This window comes from Pipistrellus kuhlii, unplaced genomic scaffold (genome assembly GCF_014108245.1).
Source record: "Pipistrellus kuhlii isolate mPipKuh1 unplaced genomic scaffold, mPipKuh1.p scaffold_m20_p_6, whole genome shotgun sequence".
Lineage (NCBI taxonomy): Eukaryota > Metazoa > Chordata > Mammalia > Chiroptera > Vespertilionidae > Pipistrellus > Pipistrellus kuhlii.
Window position 1 is genome coordinate 26,524,496 of NW_023425562.1, and position 23,726 is coordinate 26,548,221.

At 37.8% G+C, this 23,726-nt stretch overlaps 1 protein-coding gene and 1 non-coding gene across 4 annotated transcripts; one reads left to right on the forward strand and one right to left on the reverse strand.

Moving 5' to 3' along the window:
- Window positions 1-239: 239 nt before the first annotated feature.
- SEH1L (SEH1 like nucleoporin) lies at window positions 240-23,726 on the reverse strand. 3 transcript variants are annotated; one of them, XM_045574724.1, is made up of 9 exons: window positions 23,464-23,726; window positions 19,327-19,377; window positions 15,461-15,607; window positions 13,141-13,352; window positions 10,831-10,929; window positions 8,732-8,872; window positions 5,825-5,982; window positions 3,631-3,781; window positions 240-1,057 (listed from the first exon to the last, which is right to left on the reverse strand). In XM_045574724.1, exons 1-9 carry the CDS (start codon window positions 23,572-23,574, stop codon window positions 844-846), a joined length of 1,284 nt encoding a protein of 427 aa, XP_045430680.1. In that variant the 5' UTR covers window positions 23,575-23,726; the 3' UTR covers window positions 240-843. The 3 variants fall into 3 exon arrangements, with proteins under 3 accessions (XP_045430680.1, XP_036275264.1, XP_036275265.1); XM_036419371.2 differs by lacking the exon at window positions 240-1,057 and adding an exon at window positions 1,180-2,680 and having other exon boundaries at window positions 23,464-23,725; XM_036419372.2 differs by lacking the exons at window positions 240-1,057; window positions 8,732-8,872 and adding an exon at window positions 1,180-2,680.
- Window positions 6,863-7,122, forward strand: LOC118708539. Its single transcript, XR_004984614.1, has one exon. It is a non-coding gene; the product is annotated as a small Cajal body-specific RNA 13 (non-coding RNA).

A 23,726-nucleotide genomic window follows, 5' to 3' on the forward strand; every position in this document is an offset into this window, starting at 1 on the left:
AATTTCACCAATAAATTCACTAATAAAATATTAAAGGGAAAGAAAATAATCTAATGTATAATTAGATTGAAAGTCAGTATGTGTCATTTCTACATGTTAGTCTACATATTGACTTTCTACCTTTTAAATGTCATACCCATCCTCTAATTTTTTATTATTTAGATTATATTTTTTTTTAGCAACAAGCTTTACCAACTATCAAAAAGAATACATTTTATTTTTATAAGGCAACAGATTCATATACTTAAAATATATTTTATTAAATAATCTACTTGGAGAATAATTACAATAGCTTTAAACAGCAATTATATGTAATAAAAACAAATTCCTTTGTTTAATAAAAAGACCAAACAGTCCATATTATGTTTTGCTGCTTTATACACAGGAATGATTTATTTTACAAACTGGTCAGTTTCAATATTAACCTATAAAATTAAAAGCATATTTCTTAATATGTATCAAAGGCAGAGTGAACTTTATAATGATATGCTTTCACATTAAACAATATGATAAACCATAAGAAACTTAACACCATGGTAGCAGTTCAAAGTAAAATTTACAGAACAGGCACTTTCAAGTCAGTTAGTGGATGTAATTCTCACAGTTGAATGTTACTTATACATATCTCATTTCATCAAAGGATATCAACCAATGAAGAAATATTCCTTTGATGCAGAAGCACAAACATGTTTAGGTTCCAAACACTGTGTTCTGGTAGTAATACATGCAAGACAGACCCCATATTAGAAAAATCTGAAAGAAAAGAGAAGAAAAACAAAAAGCAACTAGAATGAAAGCATCTACAAGCACTGAAATAAAGTCTTTAAGGGTTAAGCCCGTGTTTTAAACCTCTTCATTCTCAGTTAAGGGATTAAGAGGCCTAGACAGAGATTGTCTGCATGGGTGAGGATACTGGAGGTTAGCAGTGTCAGCATCGCAAGAGTTCTCAACCAGAACAGGAGGAAGAGAGGGAGGAGGAGAAGGAGAAGGAAGAAGCTGGGCATAATTGCACCATCTCGATCGAGCCTGTGGGGAATCCAGAAGGGGAAAGAAATACCTGAAAAAATGAAGACAGGAACAAGACACACACACACACAAAAAAAAAAACAGAAAAAGAAAAAGAGAAAGAGAAAAGTAGTAAATACAAAAGGAACCAAAGAGGAAAAATCAAATGCTAGCGGGAAATAGCTTTAATAGATTCATGCCAACCTAGCAAAACACAATATTATGCAAAAATCAAGACCCTTACTCAAATCATGCTTGCCTAAGCAAGTATAGAAACTTGAAAGAAAAAACTACAATCTGTTAAACTTAAAATATTAAAAAAGAAAATTACCAGCATGAATGTTAAAAAAAAAAGACAATTACATAATTTAAAACATTTTCTAACCTCTCAGAAACATTTGATGCAATCCTATAAATTTACAAATATAATAAGCTCTTAATTTAAGTAACGCTTCATTTGTAGTAGCAGCTGGCACATATTTCACATTTCTTAATGCAAACATGATACTGAAAACCAATTCAAATATACTTTCACAAAGTATAGCCAGTTATTGCAACATACTTTCAAAGAAATACAATCTGTGAATACACTTGGTTGGTTTCCTGCAAATCCTTACAATAGTACAAAATTTTGATAACTAAAAGAATATGACCTATTGCTGTTATTCTGACATTTAATTATAACTTACTCATAATAATTATGCACTTTAGCAAACAAAAATTTATGGCTTTGTCTTCAAGGTCAGAGCTCTATAAGATATTAACTACATGAAGCAGTCAACTAAATTAAGCAAATTCAGGGACAAGGAATGTGGAAGTTAATGTGCATGCACAATTTTAGCAAAACTTCAATTGCTTCTCTTACAGTATGTTTCCAAATTTTGACTTGAAGGAAATTTAAACCATAAAATCACACCATAAATATATACAAGCACACAAAAGAAACATTTATCTCTTTAGTGAATATGAATAAAAAACTTACAAAGGTGTTTTAATTGTACTAACAAATTATAAATGATGCAATACCAAATATTTAACTTGGCTACAAACTGTACAGTTCCATTTTACTGCTACTATTCTCCACCTTTACTAATATTTTTTAAATATTACAAAGAAATGACAGTTGTATTGAATATCATGTTTAAACCAATTCTACAAAAGGTAAACAGATTAGCACTCAAAACAATCTTTATGAAAAATATTTATTCAATCTTCAAATTAAAATTATAAAAATTCATCATTTTACTGTTTTAGAAAAAAAAAGAAATAAACCTTCATTCTCCAAATGGAATAAAGTTATATTTTCCCTCCTCCCAACTACTTATAAGGGTGATAATAAATCCTTTTCATTTTAAAAACCCATGTTAATTTCAGGAACATTTCCAAAAATTGTTTTGGTGACAATATCTCAACAAAAAGCCTCTCTATTTATATTTAAAAGTTTCAAATAGTGTCAATAAACTGGCTAATACAAAAAAAAAAAAAAAGATATATACTGTATTTTTAGAAGCTTTTTGGATTGCAGTTTAGTAGTAAGCAGGCTGCTGGTGTATCTTGGAAGAGGTCAAATGGCGCTGGGGAAGGGGGAAAGGAGCTCGCTTTCCATTCCTGTGTGCATGCAACAAGCAGCAAAACAGCAAAGTTACTCCAGTTAGCTGGTACTCAGCTGTGCTTTCTGTTAAAGGACATAATACAATTGGAGAAGGGAAAATGCATCACAGATCTAAGACACATGGGTATTAGCACAGTAAGAACCAATTTCAAAATTTCAAAGCTCTTTACAAAAGAAAATATGCAATACAAGCAACAACCTAAAACTAGATTTTGTGTTTTTTTCCTTTTAATTTATACTATTGATACAATAGTATTGTTTGCTTCTGGAATCATCTTTATAATTTGCTACCTTCTATGGTAACCTAAAATTGTTTCTATGCAAATACTTAAACCTCAAAATCAAATAACAGGACTTCTTTATAAAAATACAACAATATAAAAATAGTTGACAAATTTTTTAATAAAATTCTTTTATTTAAGATGACAACAGGATAACCACAGGACAGTTTTTTAAGGCTGTGCTTTAAAGTTCCTGAATATTCCAAAGGCATATTAAAATAATTTTACAATACAAATTCACATATTTAAAATTTGAATACAAAAACAACAGTATGACTCTTTAGATCACATCAAATATTCCTTAAGATCAATAATAATCTAAAATGTTAAAAATTCTAAAAAAAATTAAGTACTTAGAATTTTTCTCAGTCTCCATTAACATTTTAAACAACAAAAAATTAACTTACTCTCTTCTACAAAGCCTTAATTAATTCATTTTATTTAAGATTTCAGTTTGACCCGACTCAAAGGCTACACTGCCAGCAGTACTAGTACACTAATAATCTATGGCTAAAATCCTCAGTATTATCCATATTTCCTCTTTATCTAAATTGCATAATATAATTTTGTTTGTATGGCCTCACAACCTACCTGTAAATATTATCACTAAATAATATTATGAATAGGTAAATTTCTTCAGTCTTAAAATCCATAAAATAACATGCCTTTAGTATGGCCACGAGAATGATTGAAAAATAAAATAATTTCTAGTTTTACCATAAAACAGCCTACCTGCCAGCAGAAGATCCATTTAATGAACTTTGAAGATTTGGGATATTTGAACCTAGTGAAGGACTTGGGTTTCCCTGCTGAGCACTCCCACTGACAGGGCTCCCGTTACCTTTCAAAATACCAGTACACTTCCAATTGTCCATATAATTAGCTGAAAGGGAAATGGTCAAATACATTAATACCTATGCTCAAGGGCACAAATCTATGTTCATGTCCTTAAACTACAGGCTACATGTCAGTCAGAATAAATGTTAAAGACATTTTAAAATACAAAACACTTATCTTAATTTTAATAATTATTTTTAAAGTCTTAAAAGAATTACTAATTTAACAAATAAATCTTTCACCTCCCATTTCCCTTCCTCGAAGATAATTCTCTAAGATGTCACATATTACAGTAAGTTAATATCAAGATAAATCATTTATCTTCATTATAACAAGTTTCAATTACATGTATATGTAGGATAATGGAACTGTCAAATGATTATGCAAGTATAAGTCAAATGGGTACCCAATGTCCTCAGAGATGGATGTAGGAAACAAAACCTTTGGGTTTGAGTGGCTTATCCAAAATGGCTTAATTCTTTGCATGCAAAATTGGTCACTGGAGACATTGAACCCAAGGAAACCCAAGTTAGGGAGCCTGCTGAAGTTAGTGGTCTCACTAAAGCCCAGAGGCAGAAAAGGGCATCAAAGCCTGTGAAATCAAATTAATCTTTTGAAAGAGAAGTCTGGGCTACTTCTACCACAGCCTAAAACTGACATAGCCAAACTGCATTTTTGGGAAACAATAACTGTTCAAGATAAATGAACTAACTTACAATTTTGGATCCAAGGTATGGGAAGACACTGACTAGAGTGGTGCACAAATCAAAGACACCTCTGCCCAGTGGATAAATTACTGTGCGAACGTGCACACCACACTACCGCAACCACAGAGTCAACTAATCAGACCACAGTCTCTCTCAGGTTGGCATTTGTAAGAAACCTTAGAATCAGTGGATCATTCTTGAACTTTTGGGAGTTGCAGGGTGGAAGTGAGGAACGTGTTGGATTTTCTCCTATTAATAGCTGATTGGCTAAAGCAATTATTTAATAAAGTAAGAGATGACTCTAATCCTATCCTGAATTTACACAAGTTACACATATAGCAAACAGTATTTTAGAGATACCGCATATTTCTGTGGCAGTTACTTTCAGTTTTAAAAGTTGCTTTGTTGCCCGACCCGTGTTGCTTAGTGCTTGAGCATCAACCAATGAAACAGATCACAGTTTGATTCCCAAATAGGACATATGCCCAGATGGTGGGTTAGATCCCCATGGGGGGTGTGCAGGAGGAAGTCAATCAATGACTCTCTTTCATCACTGATGTTTCTAAATCTCTCTCTCTCTCTCCCTCTTCCTCTCTGAAATCAATAAAATATCTATACTAATAAAAGGGTAATATGCTAATTAGGCCAGGAGAACTTCAGGACAAAGCCTCAGGGATTGGGTCTAAATTAGCAGTCGGACATCCCCCAAGGGGTCCCAGACTGGACAGGGTGCAGGCCAAGCTGAGGGACACCACCACACCGTGCACCCACTAGTCTACATATATATAAAAGCCTAAGTGACTGTTCAACTTATTGACCATTTGGTCACTATGATGTGCACCGACCACCAGGGGGCAGATGCTCAACGTAGAAGCTGATCTGTGGTGGTCAGTGCATTCCCATAGCAGAAGTGCTGCTCAGCTGACCTATGAGTGCCAGATGCAGGGTTCATGGCTGGCCGCCGCCGCAGCCCACAGACCGCAGCAGAGTGGCAGCGAGCCTACCAGGTGGCGGCAGCAGGTGTAGTGGGGCCGGGATGAGCAAAAGCGACAGGCAAGAGTGGCAGGCTGCACTGGACTGCCGGTTTTGGCTTGATCCCCGGAGGCCACGCTGAGGGACCCCACCAGTGCACGAATCTGTGCACCGGGCCTCTAGTACATATATAAAAAGTTGCTTTATTCCACACAGAGTCTTAAAAACAATTCAATTAGTCTTTAACTACTATGAACTAGGTAAAATGATAAAGGTTCAAAATAAATTATATAAGACATAATTTAAAAGTAGCTATGGAAAGATAATTTTTTTCAAAATACTTAGTTTACATTTCTAAGTGAAAATTCTAAAGCAGCAACATAAGGCAATAATTCTTATCAAAATCTTACCTTTCCATAATCTTACACAGCCATCATCCCCTGAAGATGCTAGCACTGTTCCTGTTATATTCCAACTCACTCGCCAAACCTGAGAATTATGATTATCAAACTGAGCCACTATATGGATTTCAAATTTTGTTGGTCCACCAGAGGAAGTAAGTTCTTTCCTGTTAACAAAAAAATTTCCTGAGTAATTCTGCAAACAGGTTCACACACACACACATACTCACACAAAAACACACCTATCTAAACAAAAAAATATATATAAATGGCCTCACCTACTTAACATATCCTATATAATATGCTAAGTGTCTGACCATTCGTTCAACTATTCCACCAGTTGCTATGATGTGCATTGACCACCAGGGGGTAGACACTCCTATCAGGTTAGCTTGATGCTGGAGTCCGACTGATTGGGACTGGTTAAGATGGACTGAACACACCGGGCCTCCCAAGGTCCCTCCCAGGCCATGATTGGGTCCCTTGGCCTGGCCTGCGCTCTCTTGCAATCTGGGACCCCTCTGGCATGTCGAAGAGCCGGTATTGGCTTGACCCCTGCAGTGAAGGACCCCACTGGTGCACGCATCTCGTTATTTTCTAGTAAGAAGAAAATAACTGGGCCTCTAGTTATTTTATAACAATGTGCATATCCATACTCTCCCCCGATTAGCTCATTGAGTTGTGTAATGTTCAACTGACTCTAATACCTGGCGTGATCCCACCACATAAAAGATAATGAAAGACTATTTCATAGAAAATACAATGAAAGAGGATTTTATTCCCCCAAAGTACAGGAATAAAATAGATGAAATAATTCATTTTAAAAGAAAAGTAGTAGAAGCCCAGCCAGAAGGCTCAGATGGCTGGGTCATTGACCACACACCAAAAGGTTCCTGGTTCAATTCCCCATCAGGGCATATAGATACCCAGGTAGTGGGTTGAATACCCAGTCAGGACTCCTGTCTGGGAGGCAACCAATCAGTTATTCTTTCACATAGATATTTCTCTCTTCCCCCCTCCCCTCTTCTCTCTCTAAACTCAATAAACAGTCTGCAGTCTTGGAGCCGCACTGAGTTGGTGGTACCCGAGGGCACACCAGACTTGCAGGAAAAGCATACCCCGGAGGAAGCTGAGGCATGACTGCTCTAGAACCAGCCTTCCATGTGCAAGTTCCTGGGCACTGTTGCCATGGTGATAGTGACTGTCTGTGTCATTATCTATCCACCAACAGTAAGAGAAGCTTTGCAGTCGAGATATTGCTTGACAGATGCAGTGGTTTCTGTTGGACACTAAGTACTATTTTATTTATTTTTTACTACAAATGATAGTAAAAAATAAATAAATAAATAATAAATATTAAAAATAAAATAAAATAAAATCAATAAACAGCCCTAACCGGTTTGGCTTAGTGGACAGAGCATCAGCCTGCGGACTGAAAAGTCCCAGGTTTGATTCCGGTCAAGGGCATGTACCTTGGTTGTGGGCGTATCCCCAGTAGGGGGTGTGCAAGAGGCAGCTGATCGATGTTTCTCTCTCATTGATGTTTTTAACACTCTCCCCCCCCCCCTACTTCCTCTCTGTAAAAAAAAAAAAAAAAAATCAATATATTTTTTTAAAAAGTCAATAAACATAACCTTGAGTGAGGATGAAAAGAAAATAAAGCAATAGGAAGAGAATAGAAGGAGGAAAAAAATTACAAACTTAAAGCTAAAAGGTTATTCACAAGAATGTCTCATTGTTAATTTAATTTTCCCTTAGACAACTACCTTCATTCAAACATTTATAGAATATCAATTATATTCAGAGGATCTAATTCATTGTTAGTATCAGTCTAAATAAAACATACAGTGAAACCCCGGTTCTTGAACTTAATTCATTCTTGAAAGCTGTTCAAAAACCAAATCATTTTTTCCTATTAGAAATAATGTAAGCTGAAACCGGTTTGGCTCAATGGATAGAGCATCGGCTTGGGGACTGAAGGGTCCCGGGTTCGATTCTGGTCAAGGGCATGTACCTTGGTTGCGGGCGTATCCCCAGTAGGGGGTGTGCAAGAGGCAGCTGATCGATGACTCTCTCTCATCGATGTTTCTAACTCTCTCTCTCTCTCTCCCTTCCTCTCTGTACAAAATCAATAAAATATATTTTTAAAAAAATAATAATAATGTAAATTGAATTAATCTACTCTACACCCACAAATGATTCCGTTTTAACCTTTCTTATATGCAGTATATGTCTAATGTACTGTTTAATCTATAAACACTTTAAAAGAAAAAGAACATGAAATGTAAGTGAAAATTTATAAAAAGAAAATGCGCAGTAAAAAATTACAATTTAGCCAAAACCGGTTTGGCTCAGTGGATAGAGCGTCGATCTGTGGATGAAAGGTCCCAGGTTCGATTCTGGTCAAGGGCATGTACCTTGATTGTGGGCACATACCCGGTGGGGGGTGTGCAGGAGGCAGCTGGTCAATGATTCTCTCTCATCGACGTTTCTAGCTCTCTATCCCTCTTCCTTCCACTCTGTGAAAATCAATAAAATATATATTTTTTTAAAAATTACAATTTAATAAGTAGCAACAAAAGCCATAAAACACAGAAGTATTCACAGCACAATTTCCTGAGATATTAATAATGTGAAATTTAGCAATAAACTGATGTATACTCGCACACACTCTTTTGTAGTCTGAGTGGGGGATGACTGATCATACAGGTATCAGCATGAAAGGGTTGTTGGGTTGAGAAATGAATTGTTCAAGATGGGAGATGTTCAAGAATCAAGGTTGGACTGTAATTAAAATGCAATGTTCATTAAAGAATACATTCTTCAGATCACAGTTGCCTCTACACTCTCCTCCACAAATGAAAATAACTAAGAGTTAAGAACACTTTTAAATTAGTAATTGTTTCAAAAACTCACCTCACAGGCTTTAATGTAAAAATTCTCACATCTTTGGTTGCAATGGCCAGAATGTGGTAAGACCTTCCCAAATTTGGAGCAAATGCAATATCATGGACAGGATCAGTAACTGTCATGAGGGTTTCAGCTTTTGCATACTTCCTAATGAAAAAACAAACAATTTTACATTAAAAATTCCAAAAATAAAAAATTCTTAAATCTACATGTTGACATACCTCTATTTTTATATTGCTCACAATAAATGTATATATCTGCAGTATGTAGTAAGTATGTCCAAGTCCTAAACACTTATATTGTGCATGTGACCCAATTTGGAAAAAGGGTCTTTGCAGATATAACTAAGAATCTGGGGATGAGAGCATCACCTAAATCCAATGTTGAATGTCCTTATAAAGAACAGAGAGGAAAGACATATAAAGAATATGAACATATGAAGAGAGGCAGAGATTGGAGTTAGTGGCCACACACCAAGGACTCCTGCAGCCACTAGAAGCTTGAAGACACAAGGAAGGATTTTAGAAGAAGCAGTCCTGACAACCCCTGGATTTCAGACTTCTGGACTCCAGAAATCTAAGAATAAATGTTTTAAGCCACACTTTGTAGTGATGTGTTATTGTAGCCCTAAGAAACTTATAAAACTTCTCAGGTTTCTTCTGTTGATTTTTTTAAATTTAATTTAAAACACTTTTAAGAAAAACTTAATTAAAATGAGATCTTGGCCGAAACCGGTTTGGCTCAGTGGTAGAGCGTTGACATGCGGACTGAAGGGTCCCAGGTTTGATTCCGGTCAAGGGCATGTACATTGATTGGTTGCGGGCACATCCCCGGTGGGGGGTGTGCAAGAGGCAGCTGGTCGATGTTTCTCTCTCATCGACGTTTCTAGCTCTCTCTCTCCCTTCCTCTCTGTAAAAAATCAATAAAAATATATTAAAATGAGTGAATTATTTTTTAAAAGGATAATTGAATTTCTTAAATATTTGAGTGTAAATAAAAAAGCAAAGCTGATAACAGGAATTGAGTGGGGGTTTATTAAGTGGTGATAAAGGAAGCTATTACATTATCCTTTCTATTCTATTTTTATATCTGCAAATAAAGAACAAGACAATGAAGGAGACAGCATATCGGATTTTTCTATTACTTCTTTCTGTCTTCAAATGGCTATCAGGGATAGAACTGAAGTAGTGTGTTAGAGAGGAGGTTATCTTCCACCACTCACCTCTGAAATACAGGGTGTGGCAACAGTAGGCTTACTGTTGTTTGTATGGAAAATAATAAAACAATTAGTAAATACAAGAATAAACTCTGTTTTCCATAATTACAACTGTAAACCTATTTTTACGTCACTGTATTGGTGTTTCCAGTATTCTCTACTTGGCCTTCTTTTCATCACAACATTCTTTCTGAAATATCTCCAAGCTAGTATGCACTTTGAGGTTCCTTCCTTGACCTCTTTTCACCCTATACTGATCACCTTGAACAATCTTACATATACCCTAGCTTTACTATGTGGTCCTGACTCCTCTTTTTGACCTTGGACTAGACATTTTACTTTATTGGTCTCACTTTCTACATTTGGAAAATGGTGCTAATATAAAAGCTACCTCCACTACCTACAAGATTAAAGTACTCTGTAACCTGCCGAGAGCTAGGGCGAGGGACCCCACCAGTGCACAATCAGGGTCTGGGAAGAACCAAAGAAGGGCTCCAACGCATGTCCTGCCCGTCTCACCTAGTTCCGATTAGCCAGACCCAGCAGCAAGCTAACATACCAGTCGAGTATCTGCCCCCTGGTGGTCAGTGCACATCATAGTGATTGGTGGTCATCTTCCACCACTCACCTCTGAAATACAGGGTGTGGCAACAGTAGGCTTACAGTTGTTTGTATAGAAAATGAATGGTTAGACACTTAGCCTATTAGGCTTTTATTATATAGGATAGTCTTATCACTGAACATGGCATTTCATAGGAAATTAATGTAATAAATAATACATAATTCAGCTAATAAATAAAGGAATAACACTTTTAAAAATTAAACATTTTTAAAAGCTAACGTTATTAAAATGCAATTTGGAACAACACTTAATGAAACCAGTACTGACCTGGTGTTTTCATTATATTCAAAAATCTGAACTTTGGCCATTGCATTTGGACTACTGTCATCACTTCCTACAGCTATCATGGGAGAATGAGCACGAGAGCTAGAAATGAAAAGCAAAAAATATTTCACATAATGATTAAATTATTATATTTAATCCAGCAGCTCTAGAACCTGCAAGTAAGCAAGACTGTGATTAAATCCCTGCCATATATTCAACACAGCCACACCTTGGGAGTGTGTCCTTGAGATTGCTCAGGGTAGGGATCATGGCTACCATCCTGTAGCATTGTATTTACCACATTTTATTACTGCTAAAAAAATAAAATAAAAATAATAAAGTAGCTTCTTTTTCCACAAAAGAAAATGTTTCAGGCATTCAGTAGATCAAAAACAAAACACCTAAAAGGTCTTCAAATTTTTCTTCCTAAAAGATTTTGTCATTAACTACGGAAAGAAAAGTACCCTTATGGTGATTAAATTCATGACAAAAAGATTTTAAGTTGCTTAAACAAAAAGAAGAAACTCCTCAAGAAGGCATGCTCTCATGCTCCCAAACGGCATTTTCTTCTCTAAACTAATTTTAAAAAGCAAAAAGATAAGCAATAAGAGAATGAACTCTACTAAATTCTAGGCTAAATTATTTATTTCTATTCAATAAAATATCTAATTACCTATATATTGATTTCCTTTGCCTCCCTAGGAGGAAACAAAAAAACACCCAACCAGAAAAACAAAAAGAAAAAATAATCCAAAAATATGAAGACAGTGTAAGGAGCTTCTGGGAAAACTTTAAGCGTACCAACATCTGAATTTTTGGGGTGCCAGAAGAGAGCGAGCAAAATACTGAAAACCTATTAGAAGAAATAATGACAGAAAACTGTCCCTACGTGGTGAAAGAAATAGACTTAGAAGTTCAGGAAGCGCACAGAACCCCAAACAAGAGGAATCCAAAGAGGACCACCCCAAGTCACATCATAATTAAAATGCCAAGGGCAAAAGACAAAGAGAGAATCTTGAAAGCAGCAAGAGAAAAAGTCAATTATGTACAAGGGAGTACCCATAGGAATGTCAGCTGATTTCTCAACAGAAACTATACAGGCCAGAAGGGAGTGGCAAGAAATATTCAAAGTGATGAACAGCAAGAACCTACAAGCAAGATAACTCTACCCAGCAAAGCTATCATTCAGAATTGAAGGTCAGATAAAGAGCTTCACAGATAAGAAAAAGCTAAAGGAGTTCATCAACACCAAACCAGGATTATATGAAATGCTAATGGGTATTCTTTAGGAAGAGGAAGAAGAAAAAGGTAAAGATAAAAATTATGAACAACAATCAAATACATATCTACCAACAAGTAAATCTAAAAATCAAGTGAATAGCCGAAACTGGTTTGGCTCAGTGGATAGAGTGTCGGCCTGCAGACTGAAGAGTCCCAAGTTCGATTCCGGTTAAGGGCATGTATGTTGGTTGTGGGCACATCCTCAGTGGAGGGTGTGCAGGAGGCAGCTGATGGATGTCTCTCTCTCATCGATGTTTCTCCTCTCTGTAAAAAATCAATAAAATATATTTAAAAATAAAATAAAATAAAAATCAAGTGAATAAAAAATCTGAAGAACAGAATGGACTGGTGAATATAATAGAATCAGGGGCATAGAAAGGGAGTGGACTGACAATTCTCAGGGGGAAGTGCCTATCAGTATTTGCTGATAAAAATGCTGTGGTATGCCCTGACTAGTATGGTTCAGTAGATTAGGTATTGTCTTCTGCACTGAGAAGTTGCTAGTTCAATTCCTGGTAAGGACACCTACCCAGGTTACAAGCTTAATCCCCAGTAGAGGGTGTTGCAGAAGACCTCAGATCAATGTTATGCTCTCACATGATGTTTCTCTCTTCCACCTTCTTCTTTCAAAAAAAAAAAATCAACACTATTCTTTAAAAAAAATAAAATTAAAAACCTATAATACGTTTACACAATGGAATATATACAGCTATAAAAAAGAAGGATCTCTTGCCCTGCCCAGTGTATGTCAGTGGTTAGAGCATTGGCCCAGGCACTGAGGGTTACAGATTCTAATCCCAATCAAGGGCACATACAGTTTATGAGTTTGATCCTAAGTCAGGGCATGTACAAGAGACAACAGATCAATGTTTTTCTCTCCCATCAATGTTTATTTCTCTTTCTCAGTCTGTCTATCCCTTCCTCTCTCTAAAAGTCATTAAAAGCATTTCCTTGGGTGAGGATTTTTAAAAATTTACAATATGCTTTACTAGGATTAAATTATCAGAAGTTTGCTGTGCTACTGTAGCTTACCTTGAAGGGTTCCAAGAAATACAACTACAGCTTAGTTTGCATGAGATCTCATGCTGCAGAGACCACTGACTGAGATTCATGACATCTGGTGCCTCATATATTCTTACTATGCCATCCGCTGAACAGGTTGCTAACATAAGACCCATATGCTTAGGAGCAAATTTCACATCAGTAACAGACGTTCTGCTGTCCACTAGTGTTGTCCTCTTAACCTGAAAAAAAAATTTTTTTAATTAACAATTTAAATTATATACAATAGTTCCCTCCTTATCTGTGATTTCCTATTCTGTGGTTTCAGTTACTGGATGTCAAACACGGTCCGAAAATATTAAATGGACAATTCCAAAAATAAACAATAAGTTTTTAATTGGGTGCCATTCTGAGTATCAGAATAAAATCTCTCACCATCCAACTAGGGTCAGGAATCATCTCTTTATCCAGCATATCCTGAGCCCATTTCTACAGTTCACGTCTACTTCTGTAACTTGCTAAATAAACTTTCTCTTATAGTCTAGCCTTTGAATTCTTTCTTAGTCAGAACTCAAATACTGAGGTTGCTGACCAAGTCTGGTCTGACCCAACCCACCTTGTACCATTCTTTTTATGTCTTTTATATATGTGTGTGTATATACACACATACATATGTATATGTATACACACACACAAATATATGTGTGTGTGTGTATATACATATATATATATATATATATATATATATATATATATATATATATATTATTGATTTCAGAGAGGAAGAGAGAGAAAAAGAGAGAAACATCAATGATGAGAGGGAATTATTGATTTGCTGCCTCCCGCACACCCCCTACTGGGGACCGAGCCCACAACCTGGGCATGTACTCCTTACCGGAATTGAACCCAGGACCCCTGAGTCCAAGGCCAACACTCTATCCTCTAAGCCACATGTGTCAAACACAAGGCCCGCGGGCCAAATCCGTCCCGCCAGGCCTTGCAATGTGGCCCGCACCGCGCAGTCATCACTGCACTCCGCTGCGTTTCCATCACAATGACAGTTTATGACTGTTCAGTAAACCATTCGGCCCACGATTTAGGCTGGATTTTAGATTTTGGCCCCTTCTCTGATTGAGTTCGACGCCCCTACGAGTCTAAGCCAAACTGGCTAGGGCTTTTATATCCTTATAAAGACATGAAATATATCCAGAAGGATACACAAAAAATCTGTAATATTGACTGCCTCTAGAAAGAAAACTGTATGACCAGAGAAGAGGACATTCCTACTGTATACACTTGTCTGTACCTTTTTTTTTTTTTTAATATATTTTATTAATGTTTTTACAGAGAGCTAGAAACATCGATGAGAGATAAATATCGATCAGACAGGTGCCCGGCTAGCTCAGTCGGTAGAGCATGAGACTCTTAAATATCGATCAGCTGCCTCCTGCACACTCCCAACTGTGGATGTGCCCGCAACCAAGGTACATGCCCTTGACCAGAATCAAACCCGGAATCTCTGAGTCCGCAGGCCGACGCTCAATCCACTGAGCCAAACCTGTTTCGGCTGTCTGTATCTTTTGAATTTTATACTTATACCTCAATATCTATTATGAAAAATAAAGAGGGAGGGAGAAAACACTGGAATGGGTCTTCAAGGCAATCGAGTTCAATTCTCTCCTTTACAGACAGGAAACTTGAATAGCAAACACATTATGCTCTTATCTAAATTCAAATACTCAATCAAAGAAGAACTAGAGCCGGGACCGGTTTAGCTCAATGGATAGAACGTCAGCTTGGGGACTGAAGGGACCCGGGTTCGATTCCGGTCAAGGGCATGTACCTTGGTTGCGGGCATATCCCCGGTAGGGGGTGTGCAAGAGGCAACTGATCGATGACTCTCATTGATGTTTCTAACTCTCTATCTCTCTCCCTTCCTCTCTGTACAAAATCAATAAAATATATTAAAAAAATAAAGAAAGAAAGAACTAGAGTTACAGCAGAAACAGATTATAAAAAAAGGAGGGAGGGAGTATAAGAGAGTATATTTTGTAAGAAGGAAAAAAACAATTTTTAAAGAATTTTAGAGTGTATTATATGGCAAAGCAAATATTCTGGATTCACCATTAAAGTTATACTTCAACAATGCCATGAATACTCCTAAGTACCACTTCAGGCCCAAAACAAAATGAGGTAAACAGGAGAAAAACATGGAAGAAAGAACAATGACACTGATAAACACAGAGGGGAGTGAGAACATCTTACACAAGTGCCTGAAGTGTCCATGGAAAGACTGATGCTCCTTGGATGCGCATGCCCCGCATTTCTCAAAAACTAACAAATGTCTTACCCAATGACTCTGTCCTCGCAGTTTGTCATTTGATTCTCCTACTATTTCCTCCCAAACAGCAGCTGTTCGGTCAAAAGAGCAGGAAGCCAAAACCTGTCCAAATTCAGGATGAGCCCATGTCACACGCCACACGGATCCACTATGTGTCTGATGAATTAAAAACAAAAAAATGAGTTTACTCATATTTCACACATTTAAGGTTTTACTTAAAGAAACAGAATACAGTTATTTTCACTTCAGTAAAAGAAGAAAGCTATTCAATTTAACATTAATAGAAAAATTTAAATTTTAAAACTTTTTAACTTAAGGATATTTAGAATTGTAGCCTTTTTGGAGTCAAGTTCTTCTAACATTTTACTAATAAAAAAAAATCCACTGGATAAAGCTAATCTCTTCAAGTGCTAATAGAGACCTGCTTCAGAGTTTAGCCTAAACAAAGTTTTAGAGATCCTACTAGTCCACTAACTTTGCAAATTATATCTTCAGGAACCATCCACTTAATAAATATTGTAAGATTAATCAAAATTATTTGCTTCAAAGCCTAACAGTTTATAGAAACTACAGCAACAAAATATTTAAATGACTCTGATGTCTGTTTAGAGCACATGGGTCAAACACAAGGCCCGCGGGCCAAATCCGTCCCGCCAGGCCTTGCAATGTGGCCCGCACCGCGCTGTCATCACTGCACTCCGCTGCGTTTCCATCACAATGACAGTTTATGACTGTTCAGTAAACCATTCGGCCCGCGATTTAGGCTGGATTTTAGATTTTGGCCCCTTCTCTGATTGAGTTCGACACCCCTAGTCTAGAGAATGGACTCTTCTAGTAAAAGAGGCAATGAGTGAACAAATATAGAGAAACCCAAATTCTTGTATTCTGAGAAAATAAGTTAAATCTCAAAAGCAGTATCTTTATTTAGGAAAAATGTCAAATTACTGTTCTTCAACTCTTCCCATTGACCAAAGGAAAAAAAGGTCTGAAAGGTCTTCACGGCAGAATTTCATTTCTGCTTGCCAGTAAAAATGCTATCTAATAAGCATCAGTCCACCAATTATGTTTATAAAATTTGTTTTTTGCTTCTGCATATCTAACTCTTTAACACTCAATAATCTCAGAATACTTTCATAATCTGACCATGATAACAATATCATCATCCAAAAGCAAACCTTACATCTTTAGTATTTATTCTTTGTTTCGTCCAGTCCTTTTTTTTTTTCTTTATTGGTTTTTTTTACAGAGAGGATGAGAGAGGTATAGAGAGTTAGAAACATCGATGAGAGAGAAACATCCATCAGCTGCCTCCTGCACACCCCCTACTGGGGATGTGCCCGCAACCAAGGCACATGCCCTTGACCGGAATTGAACCCGGGACCTTTCAGTCCGCAGGCCAACGCTCTATCCACTGAGCCAAACCGGCTCGTCCAGTCTTATTCTTGTTTCACCTTTAATTCTTATTTATACAGGCTATTAAATAAAAAGATGTACTAAGGGCAGTGAGATTTTATTAAATGTCAGATTCCAGGTAAAGCACAATCTAGCTAAAGAATAAATATTGCACAAAGATGTTCATCACAATAAAAAGAAACAACTTTAATATCCATTGGTTAAGCAAAAAAAGGTATAGTATTTATTGGTATGTTTATATTTATAAAAGCCTTTGAAAACACTCTGTACTTATGGAAGTAGTTGTAAAATTGAAAAGCAAAAAATGGGGTTTCCTTTTGGGATGATTAAGCTTTGGAACTTGACAGAAGTGATAGCTGTACACTGTCAATGGAATAAATGCCACTGAATTGTTTTCTTTAGGATAATTAATTTTATGTTGTGTGAATCTCATCTCAATTTCAAAAAGGGAAGAGGGCAAAAGATTTGAATAGACACTTCACCAAAGGAGTATGAATGGCAAATAGGCACATAAAAACTTAAATCAACATCCTAGTCGTTAAGAGAATACAAATCAAAACCCAATGAGATAGCAATTCACTCCAACCAAGATGGCTATAATAAAAATAAAAGTGAGAAAATACCAACTGTATGCGAGGATGTACACAAACTGGAACCCTCATATATTTCTTGGTGGGAATATAAAATGGCACAGGCACTTTGGAAAACAGTTTGGCAGTTTCTTAGAAAATTAAAACATATACAACCCAGCCATTCCACTCCTCGGTATTTACCTAAGAGAAATAAAAATGTATGTACACACAAAGACTTATATGGCATGTCAATGATAGAATTATTCATAATTATGAAGAACTAAAAATAATCCAAATGTCTATCAACTAGTGAATGAATAAACAAAACATGGCTTTCTCTATACAATGGAATACTCCTCAGCATTACAAAAACTCAAACTACTTACACATGCCACAACATGGGTAAGCCTTAAAAACATGCTAAGAGAAAGTAGTCAGAAACAAAGAACTACATATTATAGAATACCATTTATCTAAAAAGTGTATTTTAAAAAAAGTAAAGCTATAAGAGAAAATAGTTCAGTTGTTGCCTGGAGCTTGAGAGAGAAAAAATAAGCAGAAGGGAAATTTCAGGGCTGAGGAAGATGTTCTAAAACTAGATTTGAGGCTCTATCAGGGGTCCTCAAACTTTTTAAAGTGGGGGCCAGATCACGGTCCCTCAGAGAGCTGGAGGGCCGGACTATATGAACTACTAATTCCTACTGTAACACCTCGGCTGCGCTCACTGCCCAAAAAACCTGGCGGGCCGGATCAGACTCCTCTGCGGGCCGCATGTGGCCCTCGGGCCGTAGTTTGAAGATGCCTGCGTGACTGGTTTGACTCAGTGGATGAGCATAGGCCTGCGGACTGAAAGGTCGGTCCAGGTTCAATTCCGGTCAGGGGCATGTACCTTGGTTGCGGACACTTCCCCAGTAGGAGGTGTGCAGGAGGCAGGTGATCAAGGTTTCTCTGGGATCGATGTTTTAAACTTCTCTATTCCCTCCTCTCTTAAAAAATCAATAAAATGTATTAAAAAAAAAAAAAACTGGATTGTGGGGATGTTTGCACAATTTTACTAAAACTCACTGAACTATACACTTAAAATTGATGACTCTTAAGGTATGTAAAATCCTGAGTGAAGTGATTTTTTTTAAAAATTAATAAAAGTGCCAAAACCAGCCGAAACCGGTTTGGCTCAGTGGATAGAGCATCGGCCTGGGGACTGAAAGTTCCCGGGTTCGATTCCGGTCAAGGGCATGTGCCTTGGTTGCGGGCACATCCCCAGTAGGGGTTATGCAAGAGGCAGCTGATTGATGATTCTTTCTCATCGATGTTTCTAACTCTCTATCCCTCTCTCTTCCTCTCTGTAAAAAAAAAAATCAATAAAATATATTAAAAAAAAAAAAAGTGCCGAAACCAGTTTGGCACAGTGGATAGAGCGTCAGCCTGCAGACTGAAAGGTCCCAGGTTCGATTCCGGTCAAGGGCATGTACCTTGGTTGCGGGCACATCCCAGTAGGGGGTGTGCAGGAGGCAGCTGATCAATGTTTCTAACTATCTACCCCTCTCCCTTTCTATTAAAAAAAAAAAAATCAATAAAATATATATATATTTTAAAAAGTATCCTAATATATGAAACATCATAGCTATTGAAAATATGTAAATAGAAAAGTAATACTAACATGCTAAATATAATTATGTTAGAATGCTATAGAACTACAAATTCTCTTATTCTCAAATTTTCTAAAGTGTATTCTATTACTTTTATACTGAAAAATGTAAAATCCCTTTTTAGGAAAAGAAGAATAAATTTTATAATTCTCCCAAAGCTGAACAGCAAAGTCACTGATACTTCCAAATAGATATTAAACAATTCAATTTTTTTTAAATTATTGTAAAAATAAATACTAACCTTCCAGCTAGCAGTACAATGCCAATCTCCACTTTCACTTTTATCCCAGACCTATAAAAAAATTAAAAGACATATATTTCATTCAAAGAACTCAAAAAAATTAATATGAAAAACATTAAGACTAAATTAATATTAGGGCAAAGGAGGTGAACATGAATTCACAAGAGAATAAGCAAACATTCATTCTTTCATCCAAATATTTATTGAGAACCTTGGATGTCAGGCCCCGGGCTAATAAGCACTGGGTGGGATCAAGGCACCTTGAGCTCTAATAGGAAATAGACACAATTACAATTACAGTCAAGTCTTATTCAAGGTAGTTAGGGTTTCTATGTTGACATAAACACCAAGTTAGTGAATACTGAACCATTGCTCCTAGGGGAAATGCAAAAAGAAATGAATGAGACTACATCAAATTAAAGAGTTTCTGCACAGAAAAAGAAATCAACAAAACAAAAAAAGCAACAAACCGAATGGGTGAAGATAATGTGCAAACGATACCTCCAAAAACAGGGCTAATATCCAAAATATATAAAGAACTCAAACAACCCCACAACAAAACAATCCAATTTAAAAAATGGGCAGAGGACCTGAACACGTTTCCCAATAAGACATACAGACAGCCAATAGATACAAGAACAGATGCTCAACTTTAAGGGAAAAGCAAGTCAAAACCACAATGAAATACCACCTGTTTGAATACCTACTAGCAAAGACAAGAAATAACAAATGTTGGAGATGATGTGATGTGACAAAAAGGGAACCCTCATTCTCTGCTGGTGGGAATGTAAACTGGTGGAGCCTCTATGGAAAACAGTATGAAGGTTCCTCAAAAAATTAAGAATAGAGCTAACCGTATGACCCAGCAATCCCTCTTCTGGGTATCTACTCAAAAATTTTGAAAACATTTATTTGTAAAGATATATGTACCTCTATGTTCACAGCAGCATTATTCACAGTAGCCAAGGCATGGAAACAATGTAAAAGTGTCCTTCAACAGATGGCTGGATAAAGATATGGTACATATGCCGGGACCGGTTTGGCTCAATGGATAGAGCGTCAGCTTGGGGACTGAAAGGTCCCGGGTTCGATTCCGATCAAGGGCATGTACCTTGGTTTCGGGCATATCCCCAGTAGGGGGTGTGCAAGAGGCAGCTGATCGATGACTCTCTCTCATCGATGTTTCTAACTCTCTATCTCTCTCCCTTCCTCTCTGTACAAAATCAATAAAATATATTTTTAAAAAAAGATATGGTACATATATACAATGAAATATTACTCAGCTGTAAGAAAAAAAATGAAATACTGCCATTTGCAAAAACATGAATGGATCTTGAGAGTATCATGCTAAGTGAAATAAGTCAGACGAAAAGGACAAGAAACATGATTTCACTCGTATGTGGAATATAAAAAAGAAGCAACAAATGAACAAACTGAAAGACATGGAACAATAGTAGTAGTATGGTGGTTACCAGAGGGAAGGGCTGGTAAGGGAAAGATAAAGAGAGTAAAGTTGGGGGGGTTGAGGACAAATATGTGATACCTTAATCAATAAAGAAATTTAAAAAAAAAAAAGAGAGAAAGAGAAAAGTAGATCAAATATATGATGACAGGAGACTTTGGGTCGTGAACACACAATGCAAAACACAGATGATGTTTTACAGCATTGTACACCTGAAACTTACATAATATTATTAACCAATGTTACACTAATAAAATTAATTTAAAAGACAAATAATAAAATTCAGAGTCTCAAGGAGCTATCTGTACACCACATTCATAGCAACATTTTTCACAATAGCTAAAATGTAAAAGCCCAAGTCCATGGGCAGATGAGTAAGTAAAATGTGGTATATACAATACATATGGACTATTCAGCCTTAAAAAGAAAATTCTGACACATGCTACAACATTCAAAGGCACTTCACTAAGTGAAATAATCCAGTTACAAAAAATACAACTGTATGATTCCACTTATTATATGAGGTCGTCAAATTCACAGAAGCAAAAAGGTGGTTTCTGGGGGTTGGGGAATGGGGAGCTATTATTTAATAGGTACAGAATTTCAGTTTTGCAAAACCAAAAAGTTCCTGAGGTAGATGGTTGCAGAAAGATATGAATGTACCTGATATTACTTACTATACACTTAAAAATGGACAAGATGGTAAGTTTTATTTTATGTAAAGTGGCAAATTGGATTTTACCACATAAAAACATTTAAATGGCCGGGACCGGTTTGGCTCAGTGGATAGAGCATCGGCCTGCGGACTGAAAGGTCCTGGGTTCGACTCCGGGCAAGAGCATGTACCTTGGTTGCGGGCACATCCCCAGTAGGGGGTGTGCAAGAGGCAGCTGATCGATGACTCTCTCTCATGGATGTTTCTAACTCTCTGTCTCTCTCCCTTCCTCTCTGTACAAAATCAATAAAAATATATTTAAAAAACAAAAAAACATTTAAATGGAAAAAAAAAAACATAATTATAATGCCTGACATGGAAAATGATCCTATCAAATCAATACTCTCACTGGCAATTTGCCAATTATTTTCAAATGCTTTTAAAATATTTACTAATTTCTCAACTGGAATGAACCTAAGGAAACTATCCAAAATATATAAAAAGCTAAAATAATGAAGATCTTCACTGCACACTAACAGACAAAACCTCCAATTTGAGTGATCTATTAGATAATTCAGTAATAAGTGGATAAGAAAAAAAAAGTACCTACTCACTTAACAGACATGAATGCAATATTCACAATAGCCAAAAGGTAGATGAACAAACCTTCATCTCTACCTATTGGCTATTGTATACATACAAAATATTACATACAAAATATTACTCAATCTTAAAAATGAAATTCTGATACATGCCATAAATACGAATGAACCTTGAAAACATCACAATAAGGTAAATAAGCCAGACACAAAAGGACAAATGGTGTATGCCATTTATATGAAGTACGAGAAAGAGCACTAGAGGTGACCAGGTGCTAGGTGGAGAACGGAAGAGGGAGTTACTACGTAGAGTTTCTGTTTAGGATGAAGAAAAAGTAGTACTCGAGATGTACAGTGGCGATGGGCTGCTCAATGAAAATGTTGTCCTTAACACCACAGAACTGTCATGTACAATTTAAAATGATTAGTGTAGCCTAATACTCCCCAGGTCCATCCATCCTGTCTCAAAGGGTAAGATCAACACTCCCAAGTGCTAGATGGTAAGTAGAAGTGGATTTGCCTTTTTTTTTTTTTTTTTTTTTTACACAGAAGGTGGTATAGCAAAGGTGGAAATTTATTAAAGAACAAGTACAGCCGAAACCGGTTTGGCTCAGTGGATAGGGCGTCAGCCTACAGACTGAAAAGTCCCAGGTTCGATTCCGGTCAAGGGCATGTACCTTGGTTGCGGGCACATCCCCAGTAGGAGGTGTGCAGGAGGCAGCTGATCGATGTTTCTCTCTCATCGATGTTTCTCTCTATCCCTCTTCCTTCCTCTTTGTAAAAATCAATAAACTATATTAAAAAAAGAAGAACAACAAGTACAGACTCCCACGTGGGGAGGAGGAAACAGTCCCCTAGATTTGCATTTTTCTTTCAACGCGAAATAAGGTGAGCCTCCTATCTGAACACAAGGCAAGAATCATCTCCCCAGGTGAGGCGCCCAGAACTTGGGAACACACCGCGAACTGACTCCCCTACAGGTTGCACGGCACAGTCCCCGCACTGAGCAAGCTTCGTATTACGACCATCGTACAAACCACGACTGGAGACTAAGCTCCGGAAGCTCCCTGGCTCCCTGACTCCCACCCATAGGGACCAGGACGAGGGTTCGCGGGAAACCCGCGGGCTCCCAGCGGCTCCAGGGGCGGGAGCGCGCACGTGGCCAGGACGCCCGCCCGCCCGCCCAGCACTGGCGCACCAAGCACTCCGTGGCGGCCGTATACCCCGCTGAAGGGGGCGAGGATGGCCGGGCGCGGCTGGCCTGCCTCCCTTGCGGTTCCAGGCCTGGGGCCCGGCGGCGCGCCCCCATATCGGAAGCCGTCCCCCTTTCTACGCGCGGGAGCCTCCGCTCCACCAGCGGATCACGCGCACCCCACGCTCCTCCTTCCGGAATCGGCCGCGCCCGAAGGCTCCGCGCGCACCTTGACGCTCTGGTCGCTGGAGCAGGTCGCCATCCGCCGCCCGTGGAAATCGAAAGAGACATCGTGGATGAGGTCCTTGTGGTCCGCCGCGATGCTGCGTGCCACAAACATGGCTCCCGCCGGGCCCGAGCCTTTCTCCGTCCGCCCCTCCCGCGTCGGAGGAGGGCAGCCGCGGCCGCGCGCGGACCACGGCCCACCTGGACCCCGCGGCCCGGACGTGCGCGGTGCGTGCGGCCTGCGCGCCCCCGGCCCCGCCCCTCGTC

What these genes read in the sequence shown, in the direction of transcription:
- SEH1L (XM_045574724.1), bottom strand. Translation starts at nt 23,574, where the DNA reads ATGTTTGTGGCACGCAGCATCGCGGCGGACCACAAGGACCTCATCCAC. An exon ending in TTTACATTAAAGCCTGTGAG is followed by an intron (nt 5,983 to 8,731) that starts GTGAGTTTTTGA and finishes TTTTGTTAACAG; the next exon opens with GAAAGAACTTACTTCCTCTG. An exon ending in CTGTGTAAGATTATGGAAAG is followed by an intron (nt 3,782 to 5,824) that starts GTAAGATTTTGA and finishes TTTCCCTTTCAG; the next exon opens with CTAATTATATGGACAATTGG.